Source organism: Capsella rubella, unplaced genomic scaffold (genome assembly GCF_000375325.1).
Source record: "Capsella rubella cultivar Monte Gargano unplaced genomic scaffold, Caprub1_0 scaffold_8, whole genome shotgun sequence".
Lineage (NCBI taxonomy): Eukaryota > Viridiplantae > Streptophyta > Magnoliopsida > Brassicales > Brassicaceae > Capsella > Capsella rubella.
The window spans coordinates 146,340-169,712 of record NW_006238916.1 but is presented as its reverse complement, the minus strand read 5'-3'; the positions used below and the strand labels follow the sequence as shown (position 1 = coordinate 169,712).

Here is a 23,373-nt window from a genome sequence, read left to right as displayed (position 1 = left end):
CTTTTGATGTTAGATATTGAAACTGTTCTTACACTTTCCTTTTCTCATTTCTCACTTAACCACCACTCGATCCACTTTACACCACACATTATAAGTGTGCCTCATAAAAATCTCTCAACACATTACTCTTTCTTTCTTTCTTCTCTCTTTCATTCTCTTATATCTGCTTCTTCAATCTCTGCTGCTGGTAAACATAGTCTGAGTTCTTTACTCGCTTTCCATTTATAGTAAACTTTTTTCTTTTCTTTTCTTCACATAGATCGAAATTTGAGATCTTCTTCTTTGGTCTCCGATGGATTCTGTTTCTCTTTCTGAGGTTACTGTTATTAGAAGAACACATTTGGGTTTTATGCACAGTTTCAGACAACCATTCTCTGGTGTTCCAATATCTCTAAAGTTTTCTTCCTCCAAAGGTACTTATATCATCACTTCCTCTTCAGTTCACAACAAGTTCTGTTATCTATTTACTTTATTTTTTTTAAATGATTAAAAAAATTATTCCTCTGCATTTGGATGAGAAGTTGAAGGAGCAAGGGCTATATCTTCAAGTATAACCAACAACACAAAGAGCCACCAATTTGTTTATGGAGAACGTATATCTGCTACTTCAGATTCTGGTTACAAGATCAATGGAGTAGTAAACATAAAAAGCAGAACAATGATCAGTTCTGTTAAAGAAAGATTATTACTTGATGCTACTGATGATCAGTATGGTGGAGTAATAGTTGATCATAGAAAACTACCATCAAACCCTTACGCTTTCGCTTCTATGCTTCGAGCTTCTCTCACCGATTGGAGAAGAAAGGTAAACTCTAAAACCCTATAAAAATCTTGAACCCTTTTACTAAAAAGTCATTTATCTTTGAGCAATTTGTCAATTTGGGGGGAAATTTTGTAGGGAAAGAAAGGAGTTTGGTTAAAGTTACCTGTGGAACAATCAGAATTAGTCCCAATTGCTGTAAAGGTAAGAGGTTCTTGATCTTGTCTGTAGTTGATTTGTTTATGCAGGTTAATGATGTTTTGTGGATTTTTGCAGGAAGGTTTTGAGTATCATCATGCAGAGAAAGGATATGTGATGTTAACATATTGGATACCAGAGGAGGAACCTAGTATGCTTCCTGCAAATGCTTCACATCAAGTTGGTGTTGGAGGTTTTGTATTAAATCAACATAAAGAGGTATGGATATATGAATGATGATCCTTCTCTAAACACTTCACCCCATTTTCAAAAAAGAGCTATCTGAATATTTTCTTTTATCTCATTAGGTGCTTGTGGTACAAGAAAAGTATTGTGCTCCATCGATTACAGGTCTATGGAAGTTACCAACAGGGTTTATTAATGAATCTGAAGAAATTTTCTCTGGTGCTGTAAGAGAAGTCAAAGAAGAAACTGGGGTAATTAACATTAGTAATAATCTTGATTTTGATTTAAATTTTCTCAAGATCATAACCATGTTTGGCCTTGTGTTGTGTTCTTCAGGTTGATACAGAGTTCTCAGAGGTTATAGCTTTCAGACATGCTCACAACGTTGCGTTTGAGAAATCTGATCTCTTCTTCATCTGTATGTTGAGACCTCTCTCAGATAAGATAATCATCGATGATCTTGAGATCAAAGCCGCAAAGGTAACTATAATCATAACTTTTGCAGTTAGTCTCAAGTTGCAGTTGGAATGGCTCAAGTTAGACAATGCTAAAAGATGATTGTTTTTGTGTGTGTTCAGTGGATGCCATTGGTGGAATTCGTGGAGCAACCAATGATAAGAGAAGACAAAATGTTTAAGAGAGTGATTGAAATCTGCGAGGCGAGATTAAGACATTGTTACTGCGGTCTTTCTCCTCATCGACTTGTCTCCACTTTTGATGGCAGACCTTCTTCACTCTATTACAATGTTGTTAATGACGAGAATGATCCTTCACACTCCAACTGTATCGCTGACTATTTATAAGTAACCAAAATCAAACCCAAGTGGTTCGTTTCTGTATATACTTATTCCCATGTAATGTTTGTTGTTGTCTGATACCCTCTTCAGTATAGTAAATACCAAATAGTAATAGTTCCTTTGCAAAAACCATGCCTAAAAGAATGTATCAAATCGAAGAATCTCCTAAATCAAATATAAAAGTTTCATGCAAAATCAAACTGACATGAATCCGGAGTCTTGATGACTCTTTCCAACTCTTTAAGCATCTCAAGTCTGTCTTTTAAACTACAATTTGATTTGGAGAAAGCTACCTTTTTCAAACGACTTGTGTTCCTTAGTACATATTTTGCTACCTCTTTCTCTTCTTGGCGTTTCCCCTCGTAGCCTTCCCACACAAATGTCTCGAGATGGAGCAACAAACATTCAGGAACAGTCTTTGGTTGATTCCATTTCTCACAGACCACATGTTCTCCAACCTTATGCCATTTCTGAGGGTAAAACACATTGTAACATTATATATATTAGATCATCAAACCAAAAAACTTAGTAGAGAAATGAACTTGTGAATATGCTTACATCGGTGAGGAGCTTGAGTACTCGTAATTTAGGCGAAGCATCGAGCATGAACATAAGAAGATTCCACCACGCCGGTTTACCTGTATATATCTCCAAACATACCAACCGATAGAAGACACTACTACCAGTAGGATACACAACCTATGCAATGATATGCAATATCATTAGTACAAAAACAATGTAATAGCAAGACAAGTCAACTGCCAAAAAAAAAAAACAAAGGTTACCTCCAAGGGTGACCAAAAGAGCAAAGAAAGCATTTTGACTGAAGTTAAAGATCCCAAAAGCTTATCATCGATTGTTTCACATGAAATTTTCGCTTCTACCAGCTTCAGAGAAGTCTCACTTAGACAAACTTCAGGACCCTTTTCCGTATAGATATGCAAGTATTTCAAAGAAGGAGCATTAATCACGTATTCACAATGCTCTTGTCCATCGTTTTCAGCATGTATTGATAGACTCTGCAAAGATGGCACCTCAATAACGAAAGATTTGATACCATCACCACAAGCAGCTCGTCTCACGACCAGAGTTTCAAGACAAGGGCAGCCAGATAAAAGGTTACGCAGTGATTTATCTTCTTTGTAATAATACATATAATCAAGATGCAGAGTCTTGAGGGACTTGAGACAAATATGAGAAGGGACATCTACAAGAGCATGAAACCTAAGTATCAAGGTCTCTAGCGTTTCACATGTATACAACAAGGTTGAAGGAAAGCTGAATGGCTTATTATTCTTCTTTATTTTGGGGTAAATGTCAAGTAAGAGCCTACGCAGACTGCGTGCAAAAGCCATTCCAAGCATTATACCAATATCCATAGCAATACATGTATCAAGATCAACTTCAAGATGCAAACTCTGTAGCACTGGAGCTTTATGTGAAAGCAATGATTTGCAAACATCTTTTGAAAATGTCCCGAGTTTACGTTTGTGATCGCAAGAATCAAACATGAGTGTAGGTACCATCTTCCAAAGAGACTGCCATTGTTTAGACAGAGCAGTTGTGGCTATGACATCTTTTGTTGGAAGAAGAGACAGAATTTGCAGAATCAGAGCTTCAGGAAGTTGACTGAGTCTGTCCTCCTTCACAACAGCTCGATTTCTCTTACTTTTAACACCATATAGTATTGAACAACAACAACAACAACAACAAAAGAAAACATGAGTTGGTTTATGAATTATGAGTATGGGAGCTTATTTACAGTTTAAGAGACCGTACCATCGTTTCATTGAAGTGATGAAAGAGTTTCTTGTTAGATCCTCCTAATGCTGATGGAACTTGTATGGCCAACGTTTAGGGCTTCGGAGGAAGAGGGGAAGCTGCGGAGTAAAGATATCCTCTGCATATTTCCAACAATCCAGGTTTGTGTTCCAATTTTTATTGCAAAATTTCGAAATCAAACCAAACCGGACTAGATAATTGTTAAAAATCGAACCGAACCGTCACTGGTTAGCTTATGGATTTGAGTTTTAAAAGGTAAATTTTTTAAATATGTTAAACTTTACAAAATATATTTTACAAGCACTTTTGAGTTCGTTATCACAATTTACAAACCAGCAAGCTTAACTACAACAGAGCAGTTTGAACTTTTACAGAACAAAGCAAGTAGAGGAACAAACAAGAAATAAAAACTGGACAATACAAAGATGAGAGCCAAAGTGACTGTAGTAGAACAAAATCGCTCTTGAGCTCCTCCACTATCCCATTCAACGGCCTAGCTTATATGAGACCATCATAGATTTTCTTCTACTGGACGTTGGTGAAGATTCGGGCAGTTTTCGATATCGACTTTGTTCAGCTTCAGTTTTGGAAAGGAGACTTGACTCCCATAGATATTTCCTAGTTCCTTCAAATAATGTAGACGAAGCACTTGTAGCTCTTGAAAAGGATTCATCCCAACACCTTTAGCTTTCTCTTTATTTATTAATTCTGTCATCTTAGGCGAGGATTCTACGCTTAGAGACTCAAGATTCGCGGCATATACCAGCCATGTCAAATCCTTTAGATGTATGCATGAGTTTATTACCACAGCTGTGAGATCCTTGAACCATGGATTCATTGGAGTGATTTGATTTGATGATGTGGATGGAAAATACTGGTCTCTTCTGTGGCCTTCCCATTCTGACTCTGTGATATCGCAGTTCACCATTTCAAGTTTGTGAAGACTACTCAACTTACCAATGGCTGCAAAGGGTACTTTAAGTCCTTCGAGATAGAGACCATGTGTCATCCCTGCCAATCTTTTGCTTCCAAAAAACTCATCCAAAACAGAATCGTTATTCACAGTAACGGTCAAAAATTGTAAACCCTTCAACTGCTCCAAGATCTTCAGTAAGCAGCAATCTAATGCAGCAGCAGAACCATAAAATCTTAAAACCTGCAACTTTTTTAATTCTGAAATCAGACCGACACTTCGAAGATTTGACGTGGACTCCAAATTCAAGTGAATCAAATTACTCAAGACACTTAAACCTTCTGGCAGATACTTAATACTCGTCCCTGATAAGTTGAGAAGCCGCAAAGAAACCAACTCCGAAATTCCTTGCAACTCGGTGATTTGGAGGTTCCAAGATAGATCCAAAACCACCAGAGTCGACATGACCAGAAAGAACTTACTAACAATATCTGCCAACTTGTTATTTTGAAGGAACAATGTGACAAGATTTGTCTGGTCAGGAAATTCAGGATCTTCTGGTATGCTCTTAATCTCATTGTTGATGAGAGACATCTTTGTCACAGTTGTCCAATCCGTGACATCAGGCAGCTGGCTTAAACCAGCATCTGTTTTCACAAGAAATCTTTCTCCATCCCTAATTTTAGACACTATCAACAATGCCATCTCACGGATCATATCATGCATATACACTTTCTTATTAGACTCCCCATCCAGCAATAACAAACCTGCCCCAACAAGAGTATCTATTATCTCATAGCCTCGATCCTTTGCTCTCTGTCTTCCGTCTTTTTCATCTATGAAACCCTCACCTATCCAATACTCTACCAGCTCATCTTGTTTGATATAATATGCTTTGGGAAACAAAGCACAATACTGGAAACACTTGGCATCTTTTAATTCTAAGTTATCATAGCTTAGCTTCAAAACTTGAAAGATGCCCTCCTCTGTACCTTTAAACTCACTCGGATAAGACTCCAAAGTCTCGAGTGCACGACGCCATTGATCTACAGTAGTTTTAGAGGCCAGAGTCTTTCCAATCACTTCAACTGCAATGGGTAAGCCACAACATTTAGCTGCAATCTTTTTTGCGTAATCAATAACCTCACCATCAAACCTGTCGCATCTGACCTTGAGCTTGAACAAATCCCATGCTTCACTCTCCGCCAGACATTGAACTTCTATGTCCTCATTTGCCCTCATAGTTGAACAGACATCCTTAGAACGAGTAGTAAAGACGACTTTGTAATTCCTCCCCAGCAAAGGAATTCCGATTGCTGTTAAACTCACTTCCTCCCATAAGTCATCTAATAACAGAACGAATCGGGGCTTTATCTGTCTTAAAACCCTGCTTATTTCACCAGCTTTCTTGGTTCTTGAGTATGTAGACCAATTATTGTCACATATGTGTAATCTTTCCCCAATTGCGTCTTGAAACTTGTCAACACCTGCATCTTTAGACGATTCAACCCAAATAACAACATCAAACTCATTCTTGACTTCAACAAACTTGTTGTTAATTAGAGTGAGGAGGGTAGTCTTACCCACGCCTCCCATACCGAAGATTCCCAACATTCTATTATCATCTTTTGTAAGACTATCCCAAGTCTTTTTCAGCGTGGTGTCAAGACCAACTGTTTGCTGGCAAAGTCTCACTTGTACCACAGGAGGAGGAGGTTGCTCAGTCACTTGTTGAAAGTCTTTACCGGAGAGACTTTGAACTTGAGTCAACTTCTTGAACACCTGTTGCCCTAGGTCGCAGGTTGAGAACCAGCAGCCAGTTGTTGACAGCCGTTGATGCACATCCTGAGAAGAAGAAGCATTCCGAGAGGAAGCAACATCAATTAACAGATTGGTGTGTGTCTCAATGGTTTCGACTTGTGAAAGCCACTTATCCACAGTAGCTAGGCGTTGCTCACCCTTAAGCTCCCCAGCATTGACTTTGCTTAAAACATCATCCCGTTCAGCACTAAGCTTATCCAAAGCTCTTGTCAACAAGACAAGATTTTTCTTCAATTTCCAAATGTTACCCACCTTTACACACAAGTAAGACAGAGCATACTTATAACATGGCTCAACTACCGGCCAACACCAACTCATTCTGTGCTCAAAAACAGATCTTTGTGCAGGAATATATGGTGTTGACTTGAACTAGAGAGACCAGAGAAAAAGAGAGAGAGAGAGAGGATGAAAGGAAAAAATAATGGAGAAGACGGAGAAACAAGTGATGTGGATCCACGCGCATGTGGTACACCTTTTAATTGTAAAAAATGATGGTGTTACTTTGTGGTGGTAGGTGGGTGGGTAGGGTATGAGTATCTCCATCAACTAAAGGAATGCTTTATGTCAAGCGAAACGAATGAAAGCACAAAGAATAATAATGACTATGAAGATCCACGACAGAGATGGATCACTCGCATAATGTCGTTTACCTAAAAGAGATGAACGATCTATTATTATAAAGGAAGAGCCTGGCCAAGAGAAAAGCTGAGTGTTGGAGATGTACGAGTGGGTAATTTACTCACAGTCTCTCTTCTTGTTCTCCCATTGTAGTTGTCGCAATTAGCTGCCACTCTCTCATCTCTTCTTCTATTCAATCTTCAGTTCTGCTGCTCGGATTAGGACCTTGTGTCGCTTCCGGTCTTCTTCCTTGTTGCCAAATCAGAGGTAAATTGCTCATCTTTTTGCTCTTTCAGCACTTTCTCCGACGTCTTTGCCGGCGAGAGGATCTTAGGTTTTCGTTTCTTAATCGAGCTCTGAAAAAAGTGTTTATTTTTTTTTTTAGTAGGAAAAAAAATTCAAATTAAAGTTGGCAAAACCGTCTTTTGCGTTGGGAAGTGGCTGAATCAATTAAAAACAACTGAACGACGAAACACCAAAAATGGGTAATAGTTTCTCAGTTGAATTTCCATCTTGCGATCAACCTTTTATGCCATTCTTGTGTGGGAAACGCAAGTATATACACAACCTGGAGGAGAATCTAGGGGCTTTGGAGAAAGAAATGCAAGACCTCAATGCAATGAGAAATGATCTGTTAAAAAGGGTATCCAAAGAAGAAGAGATACAAGGGCTAGAACAAGTCAAAGAGTGGGTTTCAATGGTCGAAGAGATTGAACCGCAAGCCAATCGTCTGCTTGATGAAAGTGTCTCTGAAATCCAAAGACTATCACAGTATTGTTCCCTTATCCCTGCATCGACCTATCGTTACAGTGAAAAGGTTCTCATGATTCTGAAAAGAGTTAAAACTCTGAGAACTAAGGGGGTATTTGAAGTTGTCATTCGCAGAGCTCTTCCGCCTCTTGCGATAAAGATGCCCCCGATTCAACTAACTGTTTCTCGACAAAACTTGTTTGAAAGGGCGTGTAATCTTTTAGAGGACAAAAATGTTGGGGCTTTAGGTATTTATGGTAGGGGTGGAGTTGGCAAAACCACACTTCTTACTGGAATCAAAAACAAGTTTCGTCTAGCAGCATTTGGTCTTGTGATCTTTGTTGTTGTGGGGTCTGAAGTGGTCGAGAGCATACAGGAGGCAATCAGCAATAGATTAGGCCTACAATGGGGGAGAGAAACTAAAGAGGACAAGGCAGCTGCAATATTGATGGCCTTAAAGGGAGCGAGATTTTTGTTGTTATTGGACGACATCCAGAGGGGATTGGATCTTGAAGAAATTGGAGTTCCTTTTCCTAGCCGAGAAAATGGATGCAAAATCGTGGTCACCACTCGATCTCGGGAAGCATGTGATGAAAGCAAGTGGGTTGATGCTAAGGTAGAAGTTACATGTTTGAGCCCAGAAGAAGCATGGGATTTGTTTCAAGAGACTGTCGGAGATAACACGTTAAGAAGTCATCAAGACATACCTAAGCTTGCAAGAGTAGTTGCTAATTCATGCCGTGGTTTGCCCCTTGCTCTCAATCTCATAGGTGAGGCCATGTCACACAAAAGGACTGTACGCGAATGGCGTTACACAGTTCATGTTTTAGCTTCGTCGACAGCCGAATTTCCAGATATGGAAAATGGGGCTCTTCCCATCTTGAAGTCTATCTATGATAATATGACTAATGAAAACATCAGGTTATGCTTCCTTTATTGTGCTCTATTTCCAGAAAATTATGATATAAGAAAAGAAGATCTGGTCAACTACTGGATAGGCGAGGGAATCCTTGCAATAGAAGTTAGAGCGGAAGCTGAGAATCAGGGATATAAAATTATTTATGATTTGGTTAGGATGCGATTGTTGATGGAGGTTAGACATGGATATTGTGTAAAGATGCCTGGTATGGTTCGTGAATTGGCCTTGTGGATAGCATCTGACTTTGGGAGGCAGATTGAACACTTTGTCGTGGTAGGCGGTGAGGGAATACATCATATGCCAATGGTCAATGACACGGGGTTGGTTAGAAGAATGTCAGTGACATCTACTCAGATTCAGAATATATCAGATTCTCTTCGGTGTTCTGAGCTTACAACCTTTGTTTGCCAAAGAAACAGACACTTAAAATGGATCTCTGGTACTTTCTTTCGGTGGATGACAGGTCTCGTAGTCTTGGATCTGTCATTTAATAGAGAACTTGCTGAGTTGCCAGAAGAAGTTTCGAGCCTGGTGTTGCTGCGGTTTCTCAACTTATCATGGACATTTATAAAAGGATTGCCCCATGGTTTAAAAGAGCTTAAGAGTTTGATACACTTGGATTTGGATTACACATCTAATCTTCAAGAAATTGACGTGATAGCCAGCTTATTGAATTTGCAAGTACTGAGATTATTTCATTCTGTTTGCATGGATCTCAAGTTAATGGAGGATATTCAACGTTTGAAGAGCCTGAAAGCGTTGAGTCTAACGGTGAGAGGATCTTCTGTTTTGCAGCGGTTACTAAGTATCCATGGGTTGGCAAGTTCTATCCAACGTTTACATCTCAGTACTGAAACTACTATAGTCGATGGAGGAATATTATCGTTGAATGCTATGTTCAGTCTTCGCGAGCTTGATATTTTGGGATGTAATATCCCGGAGATAGCCATTGATTGGAAAAGCACCATCCAAAGTGAGACGGTTAATTTAAGCGACACTGAGAAAATTCCACAATTCCAGAACATACGCACAATGACTATTCATGGGTGTGAATGTCTTAAAGACTTGACATGGTTGCTGTTAGCCCCGTGTCTTGGTGATCTAAGTGTATCTGAATGTCCGCAAATGGAAGAAGTAATAAGCAAAGAGAAAGCTATGGCCAAGCTGGGTCATGCTAGTGAGCAGCCCTTTCAAAATCTAACTAAGCTCGTGTTAGATGGGTTACCTAAACTGGAGAGCATCTACTGGACTCCTCTACCCTTCCCAGTTCTGGAATATCTCGAGATAAGGTGTTGTCCAGAGCTGAGAAGACTTCCATTCAACTCTGAGAGCACTATAGGAAATCAAGTTCAAATGAAAATCGAGGAACAATTGATAAAAGTCGTTGAATGGGAGGATGATGCTACAAAACAACGTTTCTCCCATTTCAATAACAGGTATCTTCTTTTTCATCCTACATATGTATTTTATTAAAGAACCTGGTGATGAATTCTGACAAGAATGTCTGACTACCATCTTTCTTTTTATATAAAATTGTCACTCTTATTATTTATTGAAACTGGAAAGCTAAATCGGTATAAAAATTCAGTGGTGATCCTCATATTGATTGATCATTTTTTGTATGAACTATGTAACCAAACGAACGGAGTGCAGTGACTTTCCACAGATGGCTGAAGATCCGAAGATGGATGGTCTGACATCGGAGTCATATCCACTCCAAAACATAGACCAGGTCTGGACTACAGGAAGTGGAAAGAAGGCGGTCCAATCGGGACTACACGCAACATCTGTTACTATGGAATGCCGGACACATAGAGTTTTGACACCAGATGGCCCCATAAGCAATATGATTGACACTCCTGGTACAAATTTGAATTTGTTTTCATCTTCTTATACGGTTATTCCTAACTAAAAATAATCATCCCCTTCAACAAAGGATTTCAATGGGAATAAACCATGCATGGAAATAAAATAGTACAAATTTGATAAAAATTAATAAAATCCATTTAGTCCCTTCAAAAAAAAAAAAAAAAAAAGAAACTTCGATAATACACTAATATTATGCAACATCAAAGATAAACTACACCATCATGGTGTTGCATTTTTCAACATATTAATCTAACATACATAGAAACCAAATATTTATAATCGATTATGCCTCTATGTTTATGTATGTTTGTGCATCTCAGGTGGACTATTGTTGGGTTATTGATATTGAACAATGATTAAGAGTCATTGAGTTGTTTCTCTGATGCTAAAAAGGCCTTCATTTGCTGTTTTTCCAAGCCACTTTGGGAACCGAGTTTTGTTTCTGATTATCATATTTTCTGACTTTGGGAATTGGATTTAGGCAAGAGGAAGGTGAAGGAGATGCTTTTTAATTTTAAGGATGAGGCAAGACTTATTGGGATCTCAGGGATGATTGGTTCAGGGAAAACCATTCTTGCCAAAGAGCTTGTGCGGGACGAGGAGGTCCGAGGTAATCAATTTTGTTTAGTCTTATGTGCTTGCCTAATGATTTATGTTATTCAGTTTCCTTTGTTAATATGCTCAGGGCATCTTTGTTGTGAGAAAGTTGTGTTGTTGCTTAATTGCATGTTTTGTTGGTTTTTTATTTGGATGATCATGCATCCATCTCTATCTGTTCCAATTTCTATTATGTAATGTTATTCTGCGAACTTTTGTTAAGTCGTATAGTTGAGTTCTTGTCTTCTTGATATTAGACACTGTTAAGAGTCGGAGAGTTTTCTTTGATGCTAAAAAGGCTTTAATTTACGGCTTTTACAGGCCATTTTGGGAACCGAGTTTTGTTTCTGACTGTGTCACAATCACCCAACCTTGAGAAGCTGAGAGCCCTAATATGGGATTTTCTTATTGGTCATGAGGCTGGTTTTGGTGCCACCATTCCGGAGTCCATTGGTCATACACGGAAGTTAGTGGTCCTTGATGATGTTTGGACAAGGGAATCTCTAGACCAGCTGATGTTCAATATTCCTGGAACCACAACACTTGTGGTCTCACAGTCTAAACTCGCAGATCCTAGAACCACCTATGATGTAGAGTTACTACATGAACATGAAGCAACGTCTCTGTTCTGTCTCTCTGCTTTCAACCAGAACTCAGTCCCTTCAGGGTTTAGCAAAAGTTTGGTCAAGCAGGTAATTGGTCTACTTGAAGTGTTACATGCATAGTAGTAATATTCTCTGTATTTTCAGTACTCATATTGACTCAATTTGGTAGGTTGTTGGGGAATGTAAAGGTCTACCTTTGTCTCTGAAAATCATTGGCGCTTCATTAAAAGATCGACCTGAAAAATATTGGGAAAGTGCAGTGGAGAGGTTATCTAGAGGTAAACCTGTTGATGAAACTCATGAGAGTAAAGTGTTTGCTCAAATTGAAGCAACTCTAGAAAAACTTGATCCTACAAGCAAAGAGTGTTTCTTAGATATGGGTGCTTTCCCTAAAGGCAAGAAAATCCCTGTTGATGTTCTCATCAACATGTTGGTCGAGATACATGATCTCGAGGACGCAACTGCCTTTGATGTTCTTGTTAATTTAACAAACATGAATCTCCTTACTCTCGTCAAAGACCCAACGTACAGTTATACAACTTTTTATGTTCTCGTCTCTTGTAGCCACTTTTACAGTTTAAACCATTCTTAACTAATTTACCGTGGATAATGTTGCAGGTTTGTTGCTATGCACACTAGCTACTATGATATATTTGTGACGCAACATGATGTTTTAAGAGATGTAGCACTTCATATTGCCAATCGTGGGAAGGTAAGTAGAAGAAACCGGTTATTGATGCCAAAAAGAGAATCAATGCTTCCCAGAGAATGGGAGAGGAGCAATGATGAGCCATACAATGCCCGAGTGGTTTCCATTCACACCGGCAAGAATTTGTTTACACAATGATATTCTAATGTATTAATTCGGTTTGTCACTTGAATCATAAGGTATTAATAAGGATTTCTGGGGTTTTTTTCTGCACAGGAGAAATGACTGAGATGGATTGGTTTGACATGGATTTCCCAAATGCAGAAGCTCTGATACTAAACTTCTCGTCAGACAACTATGTGTTACCTCCTTTCATTGCTAAGATGGGAAGGCTTAAGGTGTTCGTGATTATCAACAACGGTATCTCTCCAGCGCATCTACATGACTTCCCCGTCTCTACCAATTTGACCAATCTCAGGAGTCTCTGGCTTGAGAGGGTTCATGTCCCTGAACTCTCTAGCAGTACAATACCCTTGAAAAACCTCCACAAGCTGTATCTGATTATTTGCAAGATCAATAACAGTTTTGATCAGACAGCAGTAGACATTGCCCAAATCTTCCCACAATTGACTGATCTCACAATAGATTATTGCGAAGATCTTGTGGAACTTCCTTTGACCATCTATGGAATCACCTCTCTCAAATCCATCAGCATAACAAATTGTCCCAACATCAAGGAATTGCCTAAGAATATGAGTAAGCTAAAAGCTCTTCAACTTTTGAGGCTATACGCTTGCCCAGAGCTAAAATCTCTGCCTGCAGAAATCTGTGAGTTGCCAAGACTAATGCACGTCGACATCTCTCACTGTCTCAGCCTAAGTTCTCTTCCGGAAAATATAGGAAAGGTAAGGACACTTGAGAAAATCGACATGAGAGAATGTAGCGTATCGAGCATACCTAACTCCGCGGTTTCATTGAGCGCTCTACGCCATGTAACATGCTATAGAGAGGCTTTGTGGATGTGGGAAAAGGTTGAGAAGGCAGTTCCAGGACTTCGCGTTGAAGCTACTGAAAGATGGTTCAACATGGATTGGCCCGACGAGTAGGAGTAGGTTCTTGATTCCCCTTCCGAGCTTTTGAAAGCATGTTGTAAATCACCTTTTATGGAGAATTACCCCCAGTGGATCAGGGCGACCATGAGTTGAAAGGAAGATGGAAAGGAACATTGCCCCTCACATCCTACCAATGCATTTACAAAATCAGTAATGAACTTTTGATGAAGAGAAACTAATAAGGGATACATAGGTAAAACAAGGATCTCTATTTGGCTTTGGACAATTCCAGATACTTGCAGCAGATTATATCTAATCTCTGTCGCTGTCACTTACTAGACGTAGACGATTTGAATTTCCTTGCAGCATTTGTCTAATTTTATATTCAAAAGGAATAGTAAAATAAAAAAGTTTCTGAGAAATCGTACCCTGAAGAAACTTGGCAATAACTCCCAGTTGTGACTCAATCTCCCTGGTAACAGTTACAGTACAGTCAATCTCCGAATGCTGAAAAAAAACTAAACAAACCACACATTTCAAATTTTTGAGTCGAAGGATGAAGAAGAGACCCACAATAGAGAAACTTCTAGGTAACATATCTACTAAACTGAGATACTACTCTTAACGTGAGACAGAGATGAGGTAATCGCGTGAGTTCGGACGCCATCCACAGCAATAGTTCTTCTTCTTTAAGTTCACTTCTCCCAAAAAGCCGGACCGGTCCAATTTTATTGGTTTACAGAATCACAATCTCGGTCATGTTGGTTTATAACCCAATCACAGTTTGGTTCGCTTCAGTTAAACCGTAAATTCGTGTTTTATTACAATAAAACCTATATATATTGATACTCCATAAATTAATAATCTCTAAAAATTATTATTGGTTATGGTGTGGGTAATGAGATGCATGATTGGCTATGACTTCAGAGACGTAGTTTCCCTTCCGATTAGGTGAAAATAGTGTATTATCCTTCTGAGTGGCCGGCGAGAAGTTCTCTGTATACTTGAACAACATCAAAACTGATAGGGAAGCATTCTCAAACATTTTCTCTTTCTTTTATTCTAAAAAGCGCGAATGTAACGGCGGATAACTTGGCACGTAAAGACGGTTCCTCCAAATCAGAGTCATTCCCCTTGATTCTCGTTAATATTTCTTGCCTCCACTTTTTGCTTATTCACGTAATTTCTTCCATAAGTTCCCACTTGCTTCTAACTCATGGTCTTAACAAAGTTCCTAGAGATGGCGTTCCCTAAGCAGTACGTAAGCAGAGCGAAGACCTTCATCTTTCATTAGCAAGACGACTTGGGCTGACCAACGAGTTCCCTTATTAGATGCAAACGGCGTAGCTAAACATGGTGAGTACTCTGGCACGACAACTCCACCCGACTCGATGATCGCAATATCTTACACCAAATTTGTCTTGAATATTATGCTTTTATATGTCATAATCTCATCAGAAATAACTTTACGTCACTTCAAACTAATTTAAAATGAGTTCAAATTTGTAAAATATACTAAAAAAATACCAAAAAAAAGAAGAAGATATATATCATATTGTCGTGGATTTTCATCAAGTAATCAAAAATTCATTCCAATATGCTCACTTTTCAATTGTTGTGTTTTACATAAAAATACATGCATTAAATTTTTAAAACTAAAACATATCAAACTATACTAATATATATTCTCATCATGTATTCAACAATTTATTTTATAAGTTAGTTTTTCAAGTTTTTGTGTTCACTTACTAAAAAAAACTATGTTTACAATGATAAATACTATTTGTATCCAATTCAAATTATGTTAAATAACTTATATTTATAAGAATTGTTTTTTTTTGCATGATAGATAAATAAAAAAGGGAACAGACTAACAGTTTTGCGTGTATTTTAATAGTGTGAAACTCTAACAAGTGATAAAAATTGAAGTTTATTAAATATTTTGATCCCCTAAAAACATTGAAAATTCTATTTTAGCGACCAAAAAATGTTGTTGCTAAATGGTTATCAAATAGCGATGGAAAAAACTGCGATGGTTGAAAATAAATGATTTTTTTTTAATATACTGATTTGCAAAATAACATAATCTGAAATTTTATTAAAAGGAATGATACAACGGTAAAATCATGAATAAATAGGATACTGGTTTCGCACCTTTTGTTTTTAAATTAGCGCGAGACTATAATTAGTGGTTTAAAATGAAAGTTGGGAAACATTGAACCCTAAAAATATCATTTCTTGATTACTAAGGTTCATTTTATGTAGTCAACCATGGATAGGAAGTCGTCCAGAAAGAAAATTTAGTTTCACTAATAAGACTTGAGTTAAGTTAAATTGCAGAAATTGATTAATAACTCTTTCGGTTAAAAATCTTATTTCACAGTTTGCAATGTCGATCATATATATCTCAAAAATAACGTTTTTTTTTTGTTTCCCCTTTCCCTTTTTGTATCAGCCGGACGTTTTTTTATATTCTTCTTCCAATCTCTCTCTCTCTCTGTCGCCAATTCCCAGATTCTCATGTAAGCTCTCTCTCTCTCCCTTCATCTTCTCTCCAAAGGATTTGTTTTTCGTGTAATGTTTGAGAGACTTAGAGGTCCCTCGATTTCGATTTTGTTCGTATGTAATCTAATGTGTTAGGGTTCTTTTGGGGAACGATCCTCTTATGATTGGGTTTCAGATTTGTTTCTTCTTAGAGTTCCTTTTTCTCTAAAGTCTGGTTTTTCTTGATCTAGCAGTTTCCAGATTCGTTTGAAAGATTTTGTTTTGAGAATTGGATTCGTTGATCTGTTGTTCTCTTACTAGCTAACCAAAGCAGCTCCCTTTTCGGATCTCTAATGGTCCAATTATGTGAACAGGTTGTTTACTTTAGCTTCTCTTTATGTTCAATTTAGTTTTGCAGAGATTTTAGGAGGAACATGATTATTTGAATTGGGAGAGACATTGGTTCGTGTAAAATGCGGGTGCTTGGTTTGAGCTCAAGCTTATGTTCAGGTGAGGATAAGGAACAAGAGATCACTGGAGATGGCGCTCTCACGCCTGTCTATCTCAACGTCTATGATCTAACTCCTGTCAACAATTATCTCTATTGGTTCGGCCTTGGCATATTTCACTCTGGGATTGAGGGTAAATGCCAGCTTCTTCTCCCTACACTATCCTTTTTTTGATTCACCTAATCAAACCTTTCTCTATTATGTTCTTTTGTTTTAGCCTATGTATCCTGTGTATTCATTGCTTTCCACTTGCTTTCAGCCATATCTGGTTTCACGAACACGTCTAAATAGTGTTAGCAAAGTACTCTAGTCATGAATAGGAACCATGATGCTTCTCATTTGTTGTCTACAAGTTTTGATTTATTGATTAGACGACAATGCTTGGTTCTTTAGACTATGTTTTTTATTATTAGCTATGGAATACATAATTAGAAGGAAAAAGTGGACTTGTTTTGAGGAATCTAGGATGGAAAGCTTTTCAAATCCTGACTAATTTTCTGAAACATTCTCATTCAATAATTAGAATTTGCCTGATGATGTGTTGCAACCATACTTCTGCTGAAGTTGTTATTGTTGCTAGATGTTTATCTGACATGAGTTTTTTTTACATTTCTATGTCTACCCACTAGCTCATGGTTTCGAATATGGTTATGGTGCTCATGAGTATTCGAGCAGTGGGGTATTTGAGGTTGAACCTAGGAGCTGTCCAGGTTTCATCTTTAGGCGGTCAGTTTTGCTGGGAACCACCACCATGTCTCGCTCTGATTTCCGCTCATTCATGGAGAAGCTTTCAAGAAAATATCATGGGGACACATATCATCTAATTGCCAAAAACTGTAACCATTTCACTGAAGAAGTATGTGTGCAGGTAACAGGAAAGCCTATTCCCGGATGGATTAATCGGATGGCTCGAGTGGGTAAGATAACTTTCTTCTATATATCTTCCAGCTTATAATTTTATGAATTTTGTTCTTGTTTTTGAACATTTTCTTACATGGTTGTATTCCTCCAGGTTCTTTCTGTAATTGTATCCTTCCAGAAAGCATACAGATCTCATCGGTTAATCCTCCTGAAGCCCTTGAGTTCTCTGGTAAGTTTATTGGGTTTTCTCTTCTTAACAAAAAACTGCAATAGGCTTATTGGATTTCTAATGAAACCAGTTGTGTTTTTATCTCTATTGTAGATGATAACGATGGATCAGAAGAGTCACTTGCATCTTCTGTGTCATACGAAACAGATGGAGAAGGATCGGATCATCATCTGATAACAGCACCAAACAGTGACATTGCTTATCTACAAGACAGACCAGTGCGACTTGCCCGTGAGCTCCTCCAAGAACCAGCTGATGATGATGATGCATCTCCTGAGTTTCTGTTGAAGCGATCTTGATCATGATCATCAGGAACCTGTGTTGTCTGTAAACAAGAAGCGAGGCAATGGGTCCATTTTGAGTATTCTTTCTTTGGATTTAGAAATGTATAAAAAAAAGATTTGAAATATAAATGAGAACCCATCTAAGATATTGGATTGTACTTGTAGTGTAATATTAGAGACAGACAGATATGGTGTGTGGAACTTGTCGACGTAATTGTGCCATCTTCTTCTCTCCCTGAGTTCACATTTCTGTGTCATACCCTAATTTATAAGATTTGCGAGACTAGTTTATTAGCAAAAGCTAGTGGTTATGGTGATTTGATGGATATGTCAGAAGCTGTTTAATTGAGACAGCACTCTCAAATAAAGCTAGTTTATTTAAGTTATTGGGCTTTCCCGGGGGATAATATATAATTTAGGCCCATTTTACAGGCCCAGTTTGGGTATGATTAGATCCAGACGGTCCGAAATAGAATTGTGTCGTCTCTGAAAGCCGTAAACATTTTCACCTTCTAGGGTTCTTCTTCTTCGTCGTTCTTTAACTGGTACGCTTCAATGGTTTCCTTTCTCTGTTCGATCATTTCTGCGAAATATAAAAAATGAGCTAAATCGACGTTATTCTAAATCTAATTGCTCTCTCGAGTTGTTTCGAGGTTTAGTATTACGGGTCAGTGTGTCACAATTAGGTTGATCTGCTTAATTGTGTAATCAATGTAGGTCATTAGCGGGAATCATGAACTTTCTCTAGAGTTATAAGCTCTCTGTTTCTTTGGCTTTACTCATCAATGTCTCTAATTTTTGATTTTGAAGCTAAATTTTTAGCTTTTTTGAAGATCACGAAACTGAGTACTTCTGGTTCAACGATGCTTTCAAGTTTCTTGCTTTACATAATAATGTTAATGTTTGCCCTCATTTTGGAAAATTTTGATCAATTTGGTTTAATCAGTCTCTGTATTTACTTACAAAATTGAATTACTACTACTTATCTTCTAGGTTTATATGAAATTATCATGGCTATGTTAATGTAGTTTTCTGGGTATTGAGGGTCTAGACATTTTCATGCTGCTGTAATTTTCTTAGCTTAAAAGGGTTTCATTGTTATTTGTTTATCGTTTCTAGACATTACTATGGCTTTCTGCACGAAAATCGGCTGTCACTTGAAACAAGGAGTTGTTCAGAACAGAACAATACTCGGTTCTCTCCGCTACATGTCCACAAAAATTTACATTGGTGGTAAGGTCTAACTTCCCTATCAGAATGTTTCATTTTCTGACTATTTGCTGTTGTGAATGTGTATTGTTTCTGTATTTTTTTGCTTTCTCTTCCATAGCAGTTTTTAAATGTTTGGTCACTGTTAATTTCGGTTCCAGGTCTTTCACCTGGAACTGACGAGCAGTCCTTGAAGGACGCTTTCTCTACCTTCAATGGAGTGACAGAAGGTAAGCCCTGGATCTTCACATGTTTCTTTTTACTGTTCTTCGATATAATATGGATTTGCTTGCTAGTGAATGCATAAACCATTCAAGGATGTGTGGTTGGGTTTGAGCCGTCCTAGTCATCAGTATACCATGCCTAATTGATGTTGATGAACATTTATAATATGGTATTTCTGGTTTGCTTAAGTGTTTGTGTGGCTCAGGACTTAACTATCATTCTGACGATGGTTAATATATTTGAATAATTTCAGTCTTCGGAATTTAAATAGAATCTTTTCGTATCTTTGGTTGTGCAGCAAGAGTCATGACAAACAAAGTCACTGGGAGGTCTAGGGGTTATGGATTTGTTAACTTCATGAGTGAGGATTCTGCCAAATCTGCTATTTCAGCTATGGATGGACAGGTTAGAAAACTGAAGAATCGTGGATCTATCAATTTGCCTATCATGTTGATTGTTGTGTTGTATGATCAATTAGGAACTGAATGGGTTTAACATCCGTGTGAACGTTGCAAAAGATTGGCCAAGTTTACCATTGTCTTTGGATGAGAGTATAAAAGAAGCTGAGACAAAAGGCAATAAGATGGTGAGCCGATCTGTATGGAAAGATCCATTCGTTGATGCATTCCTGATGAAGAAGAAAAATGCAGCTCTGAACAAGAAAATATGGTCAAGGAGATCAACAATTCTGCCAGAGTATGTTGATTCATCGGTGAGAATCTACAACGGCAAAACTCATGTGCGTTGTAAGATCACAGAGGGGAAAGTTGGGCATAAATTCGGAGAGTTTGCGTTTACAAGAAAAGTGAAGAAGCATGCTAAAGCAAAGTAGTGGTCTCACAGCTTGAAAGGGATTTGTCCAGAAACGAATCGAATTCAATAAATTCTTAACAGAGGGGGTAAAACTCATTAGCTTTTACGACATGAATGTAGACAAAGATTGAGCTTTTTTTTTTTAGAAGTCTTCAGTTTTGTTGTCGACTCTGTATTTGTGGACCAGCAAAGTGCCAAAGTTATTTTGGAATTCAAGTTACCAAAATATCAATTATGGAGCATCAAGAACCAAACTATGCATTTCCTTAGTGCTTGTTGAAAGAGGTCTTGATCAGGAATATTGTCTGTATATGGGTCCATTCTGAGTATTCTTACAATCTAACTTCGATGTTTGTATGGTAGTAAGATTAGAGACAAAACCGGTGTGAACTAGTTGACAAAATTCGTAGGATTTGCGAGACTAATAATTAGCACTAAAATGTATTAATCAATATTCACAGTTACTGGTTATGGATTTGATGTTTTCTCAGAAACTGTCGTCTAGACTTTATAAAGTATTTATTATTCACAGTTCACATTCTGATGCTTATCGCAGTGCTTTAATGGGATCCCTCAAAAGACATCTGACCGACGAGTTCTATTTGTAAAAGATTTAAGCGTGAGAGTAACGTTAACGTGAGACCTTGTTTTCTAGTATCACCACTATTTGCTATAATGTACGTATAAGATGGTCAAAACATGTATAGTACTCCCAAATAGTATAGTTTTGGAGATATTTTAACCAGAGAAGAAGAGGTATGGAACCAAAAAATAAGATCTACAAATGTGATTGGCTATCGAAAGAAACACAATAAGTAAACAAAACCACTTGACCCTTCACATTTTTATCCCTCCTATCAATCAACACAACACACCCATTCACTTATTACATCCTTACCAGATTGGGTAAGCTTACATATATTTACAAAATTACAATAGTTAAAATATGATTAGATACTTTAAAAAAAAAAATTATTTTGCATTAAATATGAGTGGATTTATAAGCTTTTGTAAAGATTAATTATATGAAAGTCCCTTTAGGATAATATGCTAGCTATGTTATAAATAAATACGTAGAGACACACATAAATACGTGCCATATTAAAAGAGACCGCGAGAAGATAGCATAGGAGGAACAAGAAGAAGAAAGAGAGAGAGTTTAATGCAACGAATCATCATCACCGTCTATTTCTATTCTTACTAATCCATCACCGTCCATTTCATTACTGTGTTGGTGTAGAAACGAATCATCACCGTCTACTTCTTTCTTACTTGGCCGCAACTTCCAACCACACCACACTCTTTCTATTATTTCCTTTATATATTCATTCCTATCTCAAAAGTTCTTGGAGACTACTTATAAACCTTAAAGAAGTAAAAAACACAAAAACATGGAATCTCAGCTCTTTGTTCATGTCTCTTGTGTTGCCGTGGCGGTTGCATTCTTAGGCTTGGTTCATGTCTCTGTCTCAGTTCCCTTCATAATGCTTCATGGAATCTCAGCTCAATGTTCTAATGCTAGAGATGCTAACTTCACACATCTTCTCACTAACCTCTCTGGCTCTCCTGGCTTTTGCTTGTAAGTCTTGTAACCACAAAAAAAAAACTAGTTTATTCATTGTATATACAAGGGTTTGTGTATTCTTGCTATATCTAAAGCGTCCAAAGTGGCTTACGTCTATGTTTTTTTCTTGGTTGGTATGGAATCTAGAGAAATTGGGAATGGAGTAGGCGATTCATGGTTAATGCCACTCACACGGCAAGCGGAAATAGCGTGTGAGAAGGTGAAGCAAATGAAAGAGTTGAGTCAAGGTTACAACATTGTTGCAAGATCTCAGGTTCTTGATTCACTTTCTTGAAACCCCTTAAATATTGTTTTTTTGATCATTTCAGTTTCATGGATGTTGATGAATGATATTGAAACAGGGGAACCTAGTGGCTCGAGGTTTGATCGAGTTCTGCGATGGTGGACCTCCGGTTTACAACTATATATCCTTAGCTGGTCCTCATGCTGGCATCTCCTCTGTTCCTATGTGTGGTGTAAGCTTTTCTATTTCCTCTAAATATCTAATCTTTTTTTTTTTTTGTTATTTGATTGTGATCAATCAATCACACTAATAACATTTGTCTTTTTTCTTGTTGAAGTCTGGTTTATTCTGTAAGTTAGCAGATGACCTAATCAAGGGAGATATCTATAGCGACTTCATTCAAGTAATACATCTCTTTCTCTCTTTATTATTAGGACTAAATCCTCAAGTTAATTACAAATTAATTAACATCTTTAATTAATAACTCTACAGGATCACCTTGCTCCAAGTGGTTACCTCAAAATCCCTACTGTAAGTCTACTCACTCACACAATAAGATAACTTGCAAAAACACCAATTATATACAGAGATATCACAAAAAGTTATTTGTATTTGATTTGACAGGATATGACAAAGTACCTGGAAAGCTCAAAGTATCTACCTAAGCTTAACAATGAGATACCAAACCAAAGAAACTCAACTTACAAAGACCGTTTCACCAGTTTACATAACCTGGTTCTTGTCAAGGTACGTTTTGGTCTCTTCAGAACCATTATATCTTTTCATTTCAACTATCTTTTGATTCCTCTCTTGATGATTCTGTTTTTCTTTATAACAGTTCCAGGACGATAAGGTTATTGTTCCAAAAGATTCATCTTGGTTCGGGTTTTATCCGGATGGCGAATTCGAACCTCTTCTCTCTGCTCAACAGACAAAGCTATATACAGAGGATTGGATCGGTCTGAAAACATTGGATGTTGCTGGGAAAGTGAAGTTTGTGAGTGTAGCTGGTGAACACATCAGAATGGCAAACGAAGATGTCGTCAAATACGTTGTACCGTATCTCCAGAACCAACCGTCGTCTCCCATACAAAGACTCAACCGCAAGACCAAAGAGCCCTTGCATCCTTAAATGAGCAAATACCTAAATTTTTATAGTTATTTATGCAATGTCTAAAAAGCTTAGTGATGCATGATTTTGTAGAACAAGAATCCTTATTCTTATATAAATACATACATACCTATCTGAATTATTATATATATATATATATTTTTTGAAAAAATGAATTATCAGTTTCACTGAGAAATTCGGAATGACGTGACAGTGGATCCGAATCAACTATGAACTAAATTAGTGATGGACACGCACATACGTGTAGGATTGTATTTTAATAGTTCTGCTACAGCACGGGTTTGTATTAACTGAAAACAAATA

General features: G+C 37.6%; 7 protein-coding genes across 12 annotated transcripts; 5 read left to right on the top strand and 2 right to left on the bottom strand.

Annotated features, from left to right (window-relative positions):
* Positions 1–78: 78 nt before the first annotated feature.
* Positions 79–2,055, top strand: LOC17875509 (nudix hydrolase 8). Its single transcript, XM_006280600.2, has 7 exons — positions 79–413; positions 522–805; positions 899–964; positions 1,037–1,177; positions 1,267–1,395; positions 1,481–1,624; positions 1,723–2,055. Exons 1-7 carry the CDS (start codon positions 293–295, stop codon positions 1,945–1,947), a joined length of 1,110 nt encoding a protein of 369 aa, XP_006280662.1. The 5' UTR covers positions 79–292; the 3' UTR covers positions 1,948–2,055.
* Positions 2,056–2,094: 39 nt separating this feature from the next.
* Positions 2,095–3,095, bottom strand: LOC17876055 (F-box/FBD/LRR-repeat protein At3g52680). Its single transcript, XM_023781590.1, has 3 exons — positions 2,727–3,095; positions 2,500–2,640; positions 2,095–2,411 (listed from the first exon to the last, which is right to left on the bottom strand). The coding sequence occupies exons 1-3, from the start codon at positions 3,093–3,095 to the stop codon at positions 2,127–2,129; spliced, it is 795 nt and encodes a 264-aa protein (XP_023637358.1). The 3' UTR covers positions 2,095–2,126.
* An 874-nt stretch (positions 3,096–3,969) lies between these two features.
* On the bottom strand, positions 3,970–6,786 carry LOC17876442 (probable disease resistance protein At5g47250). The gene has a single exon (XM_006279941.2). It carries the CDS (start codon positions 6,773–6,775, stop codon positions 4,235–4,237), a length of 2,541 nt encoding a protein of 846 aa, XP_006280003.1. The 5' UTR covers positions 6,776–6,786; the 3' UTR covers positions 3,970–4,234.
* A 314-nt stretch (positions 6,787–7,100) lies between these two features.
* LOC17875104 (probable disease resistance protein At5g47260) lies at positions 7,101–13,938 on the top strand. 5 transcript variants are annotated; one of them, XM_023777757.1, is made up of 9 exons: positions 7,101–7,183; positions 7,280–7,342; positions 7,461–10,180; positions 10,398–10,606; positions 11,095–11,223; positions 11,532–11,902; positions 11,985–12,340; positions 12,434–12,639; positions 12,741–13,938. In XM_023777757.1, the coding sequence occupies exons 3-9, from the start codon at positions 7,557–7,559 to the stop codon at positions 13,568–13,570; spliced, it is 4,725 nt and encodes a 1,574-aa protein (XP_023633525.1). In that variant the 5' UTR covers positions 7,101–7,183; positions 7,280–7,342; positions 7,461–7,556; the 3' UTR covers positions 13,571–13,938. The 5 variants fall into 5 exon arrangements, with proteins under 5 accessions (XP_023633525.1, XP_023633526.1, XP_023633524.1 ...); XM_023777758.1 differs by having other exon boundaries at positions 7,101–7,187; positions 7,464–10,180; XM_023777756.1 differs by having other exon boundaries at positions 7,101–7,187.
* A 2,009-nt stretch (positions 13,939–15,947) lies between these two features.
* On the top strand, positions 15,948–18,129 carry LOC17875996 (deSI-like protein At4g17486). Its single transcript, XM_023777296.1, has 5 exons — positions 15,948–16,038; positions 16,411–16,642; positions 17,139–17,426; positions 17,522–17,599; positions 17,693–18,129. The coding sequence occupies exons 2-5, from the start codon at positions 16,474–16,476 to the stop codon at positions 17,896–17,898; spliced, it is 741 nt and encodes a 246-aa protein (XP_023633064.1). The 5' UTR covers positions 15,948–16,038; positions 16,411–16,473; the 3' UTR covers positions 17,899–18,129.
* Positions 18,130–18,345: 216 nt separating this feature from the next.
* LOC17876476 (40S ribosomal protein S19, mitochondrial) lies at positions 18,346–20,391 on the top strand. Of its 2 annotated transcripts, none has more exons than XM_006281038.2 (5): positions 18,346–18,428; positions 19,003–19,116; positions 19,254–19,322; positions 19,616–19,722; positions 19,796–20,391. In XM_006281038.2, the coding sequence occupies exons 2-5, from the start codon at positions 19,011–19,013 to the stop codon at positions 20,147–20,149; spliced, it is 636 nt and encodes a 211-aa protein (XP_006281100.1). In that variant the 5' UTR covers positions 18,346–18,428; positions 19,003–19,010; the 3' UTR covers positions 20,150–20,391. The 2 variants fall into 2 exon arrangements, with proteins under 2 accessions (XP_006281100.1, XP_023639301.1); XM_023783533.1 differs by lacking the exon at positions 18,346–18,428 and adding an exon at positions 18,458–18,550.
* Positions 20,392–21,274: 883 nt separating this feature from the next.
* LOC17875357 (palmitoyl-protein thioesterase 1) lies at positions 21,275–23,196 on the top strand. Its single transcript, XM_006280767.2, has 7 exons — positions 21,275–21,709; positions 21,842–21,968; positions 22,057–22,170; positions 22,276–22,341; positions 22,431–22,469; positions 22,563–22,685; positions 22,777–23,196. The coding sequence occupies exons 1-7, from the start codon at positions 21,522–21,524 to the stop codon at positions 23,068–23,070; spliced, it is 951 nt and encodes a 316-aa protein (XP_006280829.1). The 5' UTR covers positions 21,275–21,521; the 3' UTR covers positions 23,071–23,196.
* Positions 23,197–23,373: the final 177 nt, after the last annotated feature.

Excerpts from the sequence above, each read along its gene's own strand:
- LOC17875357 (XM_006280767.2), top strand. The coding sequence starts at position 21,522 with ATGGAATCTCAGCTCTTTGTTCATGTCTCTTGTGTTGCCGTGGCGGTT. Across the intron at positions 21,969-22,056 it reads ACATTGTTGCAAGATCTCAG|GGGAACCTAGTGGCTCGAGG; the intron begins GTTCTTGATTCA and ends ATATTGAAACAG. Across the intron at positions 22,686-22,776 it reads ATAACCTGGTTCTTGTCAAG|TTCCAGGACGATAAGGTTAT; the intron begins GTACGTTTTGGT and ends TCTTTATAACAG.
- LOC17875104 (XM_023777757.1), top strand. The coding sequence starts at position 7,557 with ATGGGTAATAGTTTCTCAGTTGAATTTCCATCTTGCGATCAACCTTTT. Across the intron at positions 11,903-11,984 it reads GCAAAAGTTTGGTCAAGCAG|GTTGTTGGGGAATGTAAAGG; the intron begins GTAATTGGTCTA and ends TCAATTTGGTAG. Across the intron at positions 12,341-12,433 it reads ACTCTCGTCAAAGACCCAAC|GTTTGTTGCTATGCACACTA; the intron begins GTACAGTTATAC and ends ATAATGTTGCAG.
- LOC17876442 (XM_006279941.2), bottom strand. The coding sequence starts at position 6,775 with ATGAGTTGGTGTTGGCCGGTAGTTGAGCCATGTTATAAGTATGCTCTG.
- LOC17876055 (XM_023781590.1), bottom strand. The coding sequence starts at position 3,095 with ATGTATTATTACAAAGAAGATAAATCACTGCGTAACCTTTTATCTGGC. Across the intron at positions 2,641-2,726 it reads TCTTTTGGTCACCCTTGGAG|GTTGTGTATCCTACTGGTAG; the intron begins GTAACCTTTGTT and ends ATCATTGCATAG. Across the intron at positions 2,412-2,499 it reads TACTCAAGCTCCTCACCGAT|AAATGGCATAAGGTTGGAGA; the intron begins GTAAGCATATTC and ends TTTTACCCTCAG.
- LOC17876476 (XM_006281038.2), top strand. The coding sequence starts at position 19,011 with ATGGCTTTCTGCACGAAAATCGGCTGTCACTTGAAACAAGGAGTTGTT. Across the intron at positions 19,323-19,615 it reads CTTCAATGGAGTGACAGAAG|CAAGAGTCATGACAAACAAA; the intron begins GTAAGCCCTGGA and ends TTGGTTGTGCAG. Across the intron at positions 19,723-19,795 it reads TTTCAGCTATGGATGGACAG|GAACTGAATGGGTTTAACAT; the intron begins GTTAGAAAACTG and ends ATGATCAATTAG.
- LOC17875509 (XM_006280600.2), top strand. The coding sequence starts at position 293 with ATGGATTCTGTTTCTCTTTCTGAGGTTACTGTTATTAGAAGAACACAT. Across the intron at positions 806-898 it reads TCACCGATTGGAGAAGAAAG|GGAAAGAAAGGAGTTTGGTT; the intron begins GTAAACTCTAAA and ends GAAATTTTGTAG. Across the intron at positions 1,396-1,480 it reads AAGTCAAAGAAGAAACTGGG|GTTGATACAGAGTTCTCAGA; the intron begins GTAATTAACATT and ends TGTGTTCTTCAG.
- LOC17875996 (XM_023777296.1), top strand. The coding sequence starts at position 16,474 with ATGCGGGTGCTTGGTTTGAGCTCAAGCTTATGTTCAGGTGAGGATAAG. Across the intron at positions 17,427-17,521 it reads TAATCGGATGGCTCGAGTGG|GTTCTTTCTGTAATTGTATC; the intron begins GTAAGATAACTT and ends GTATTCCTCCAG. Across the intron at positions 17,600-17,692 it reads TGAAGCCCTTGAGTTCTCTG|ATGATAACGATGGATCAGAA; the intron begins GTAAGTTTATTG and ends TCTCTATTGTAG.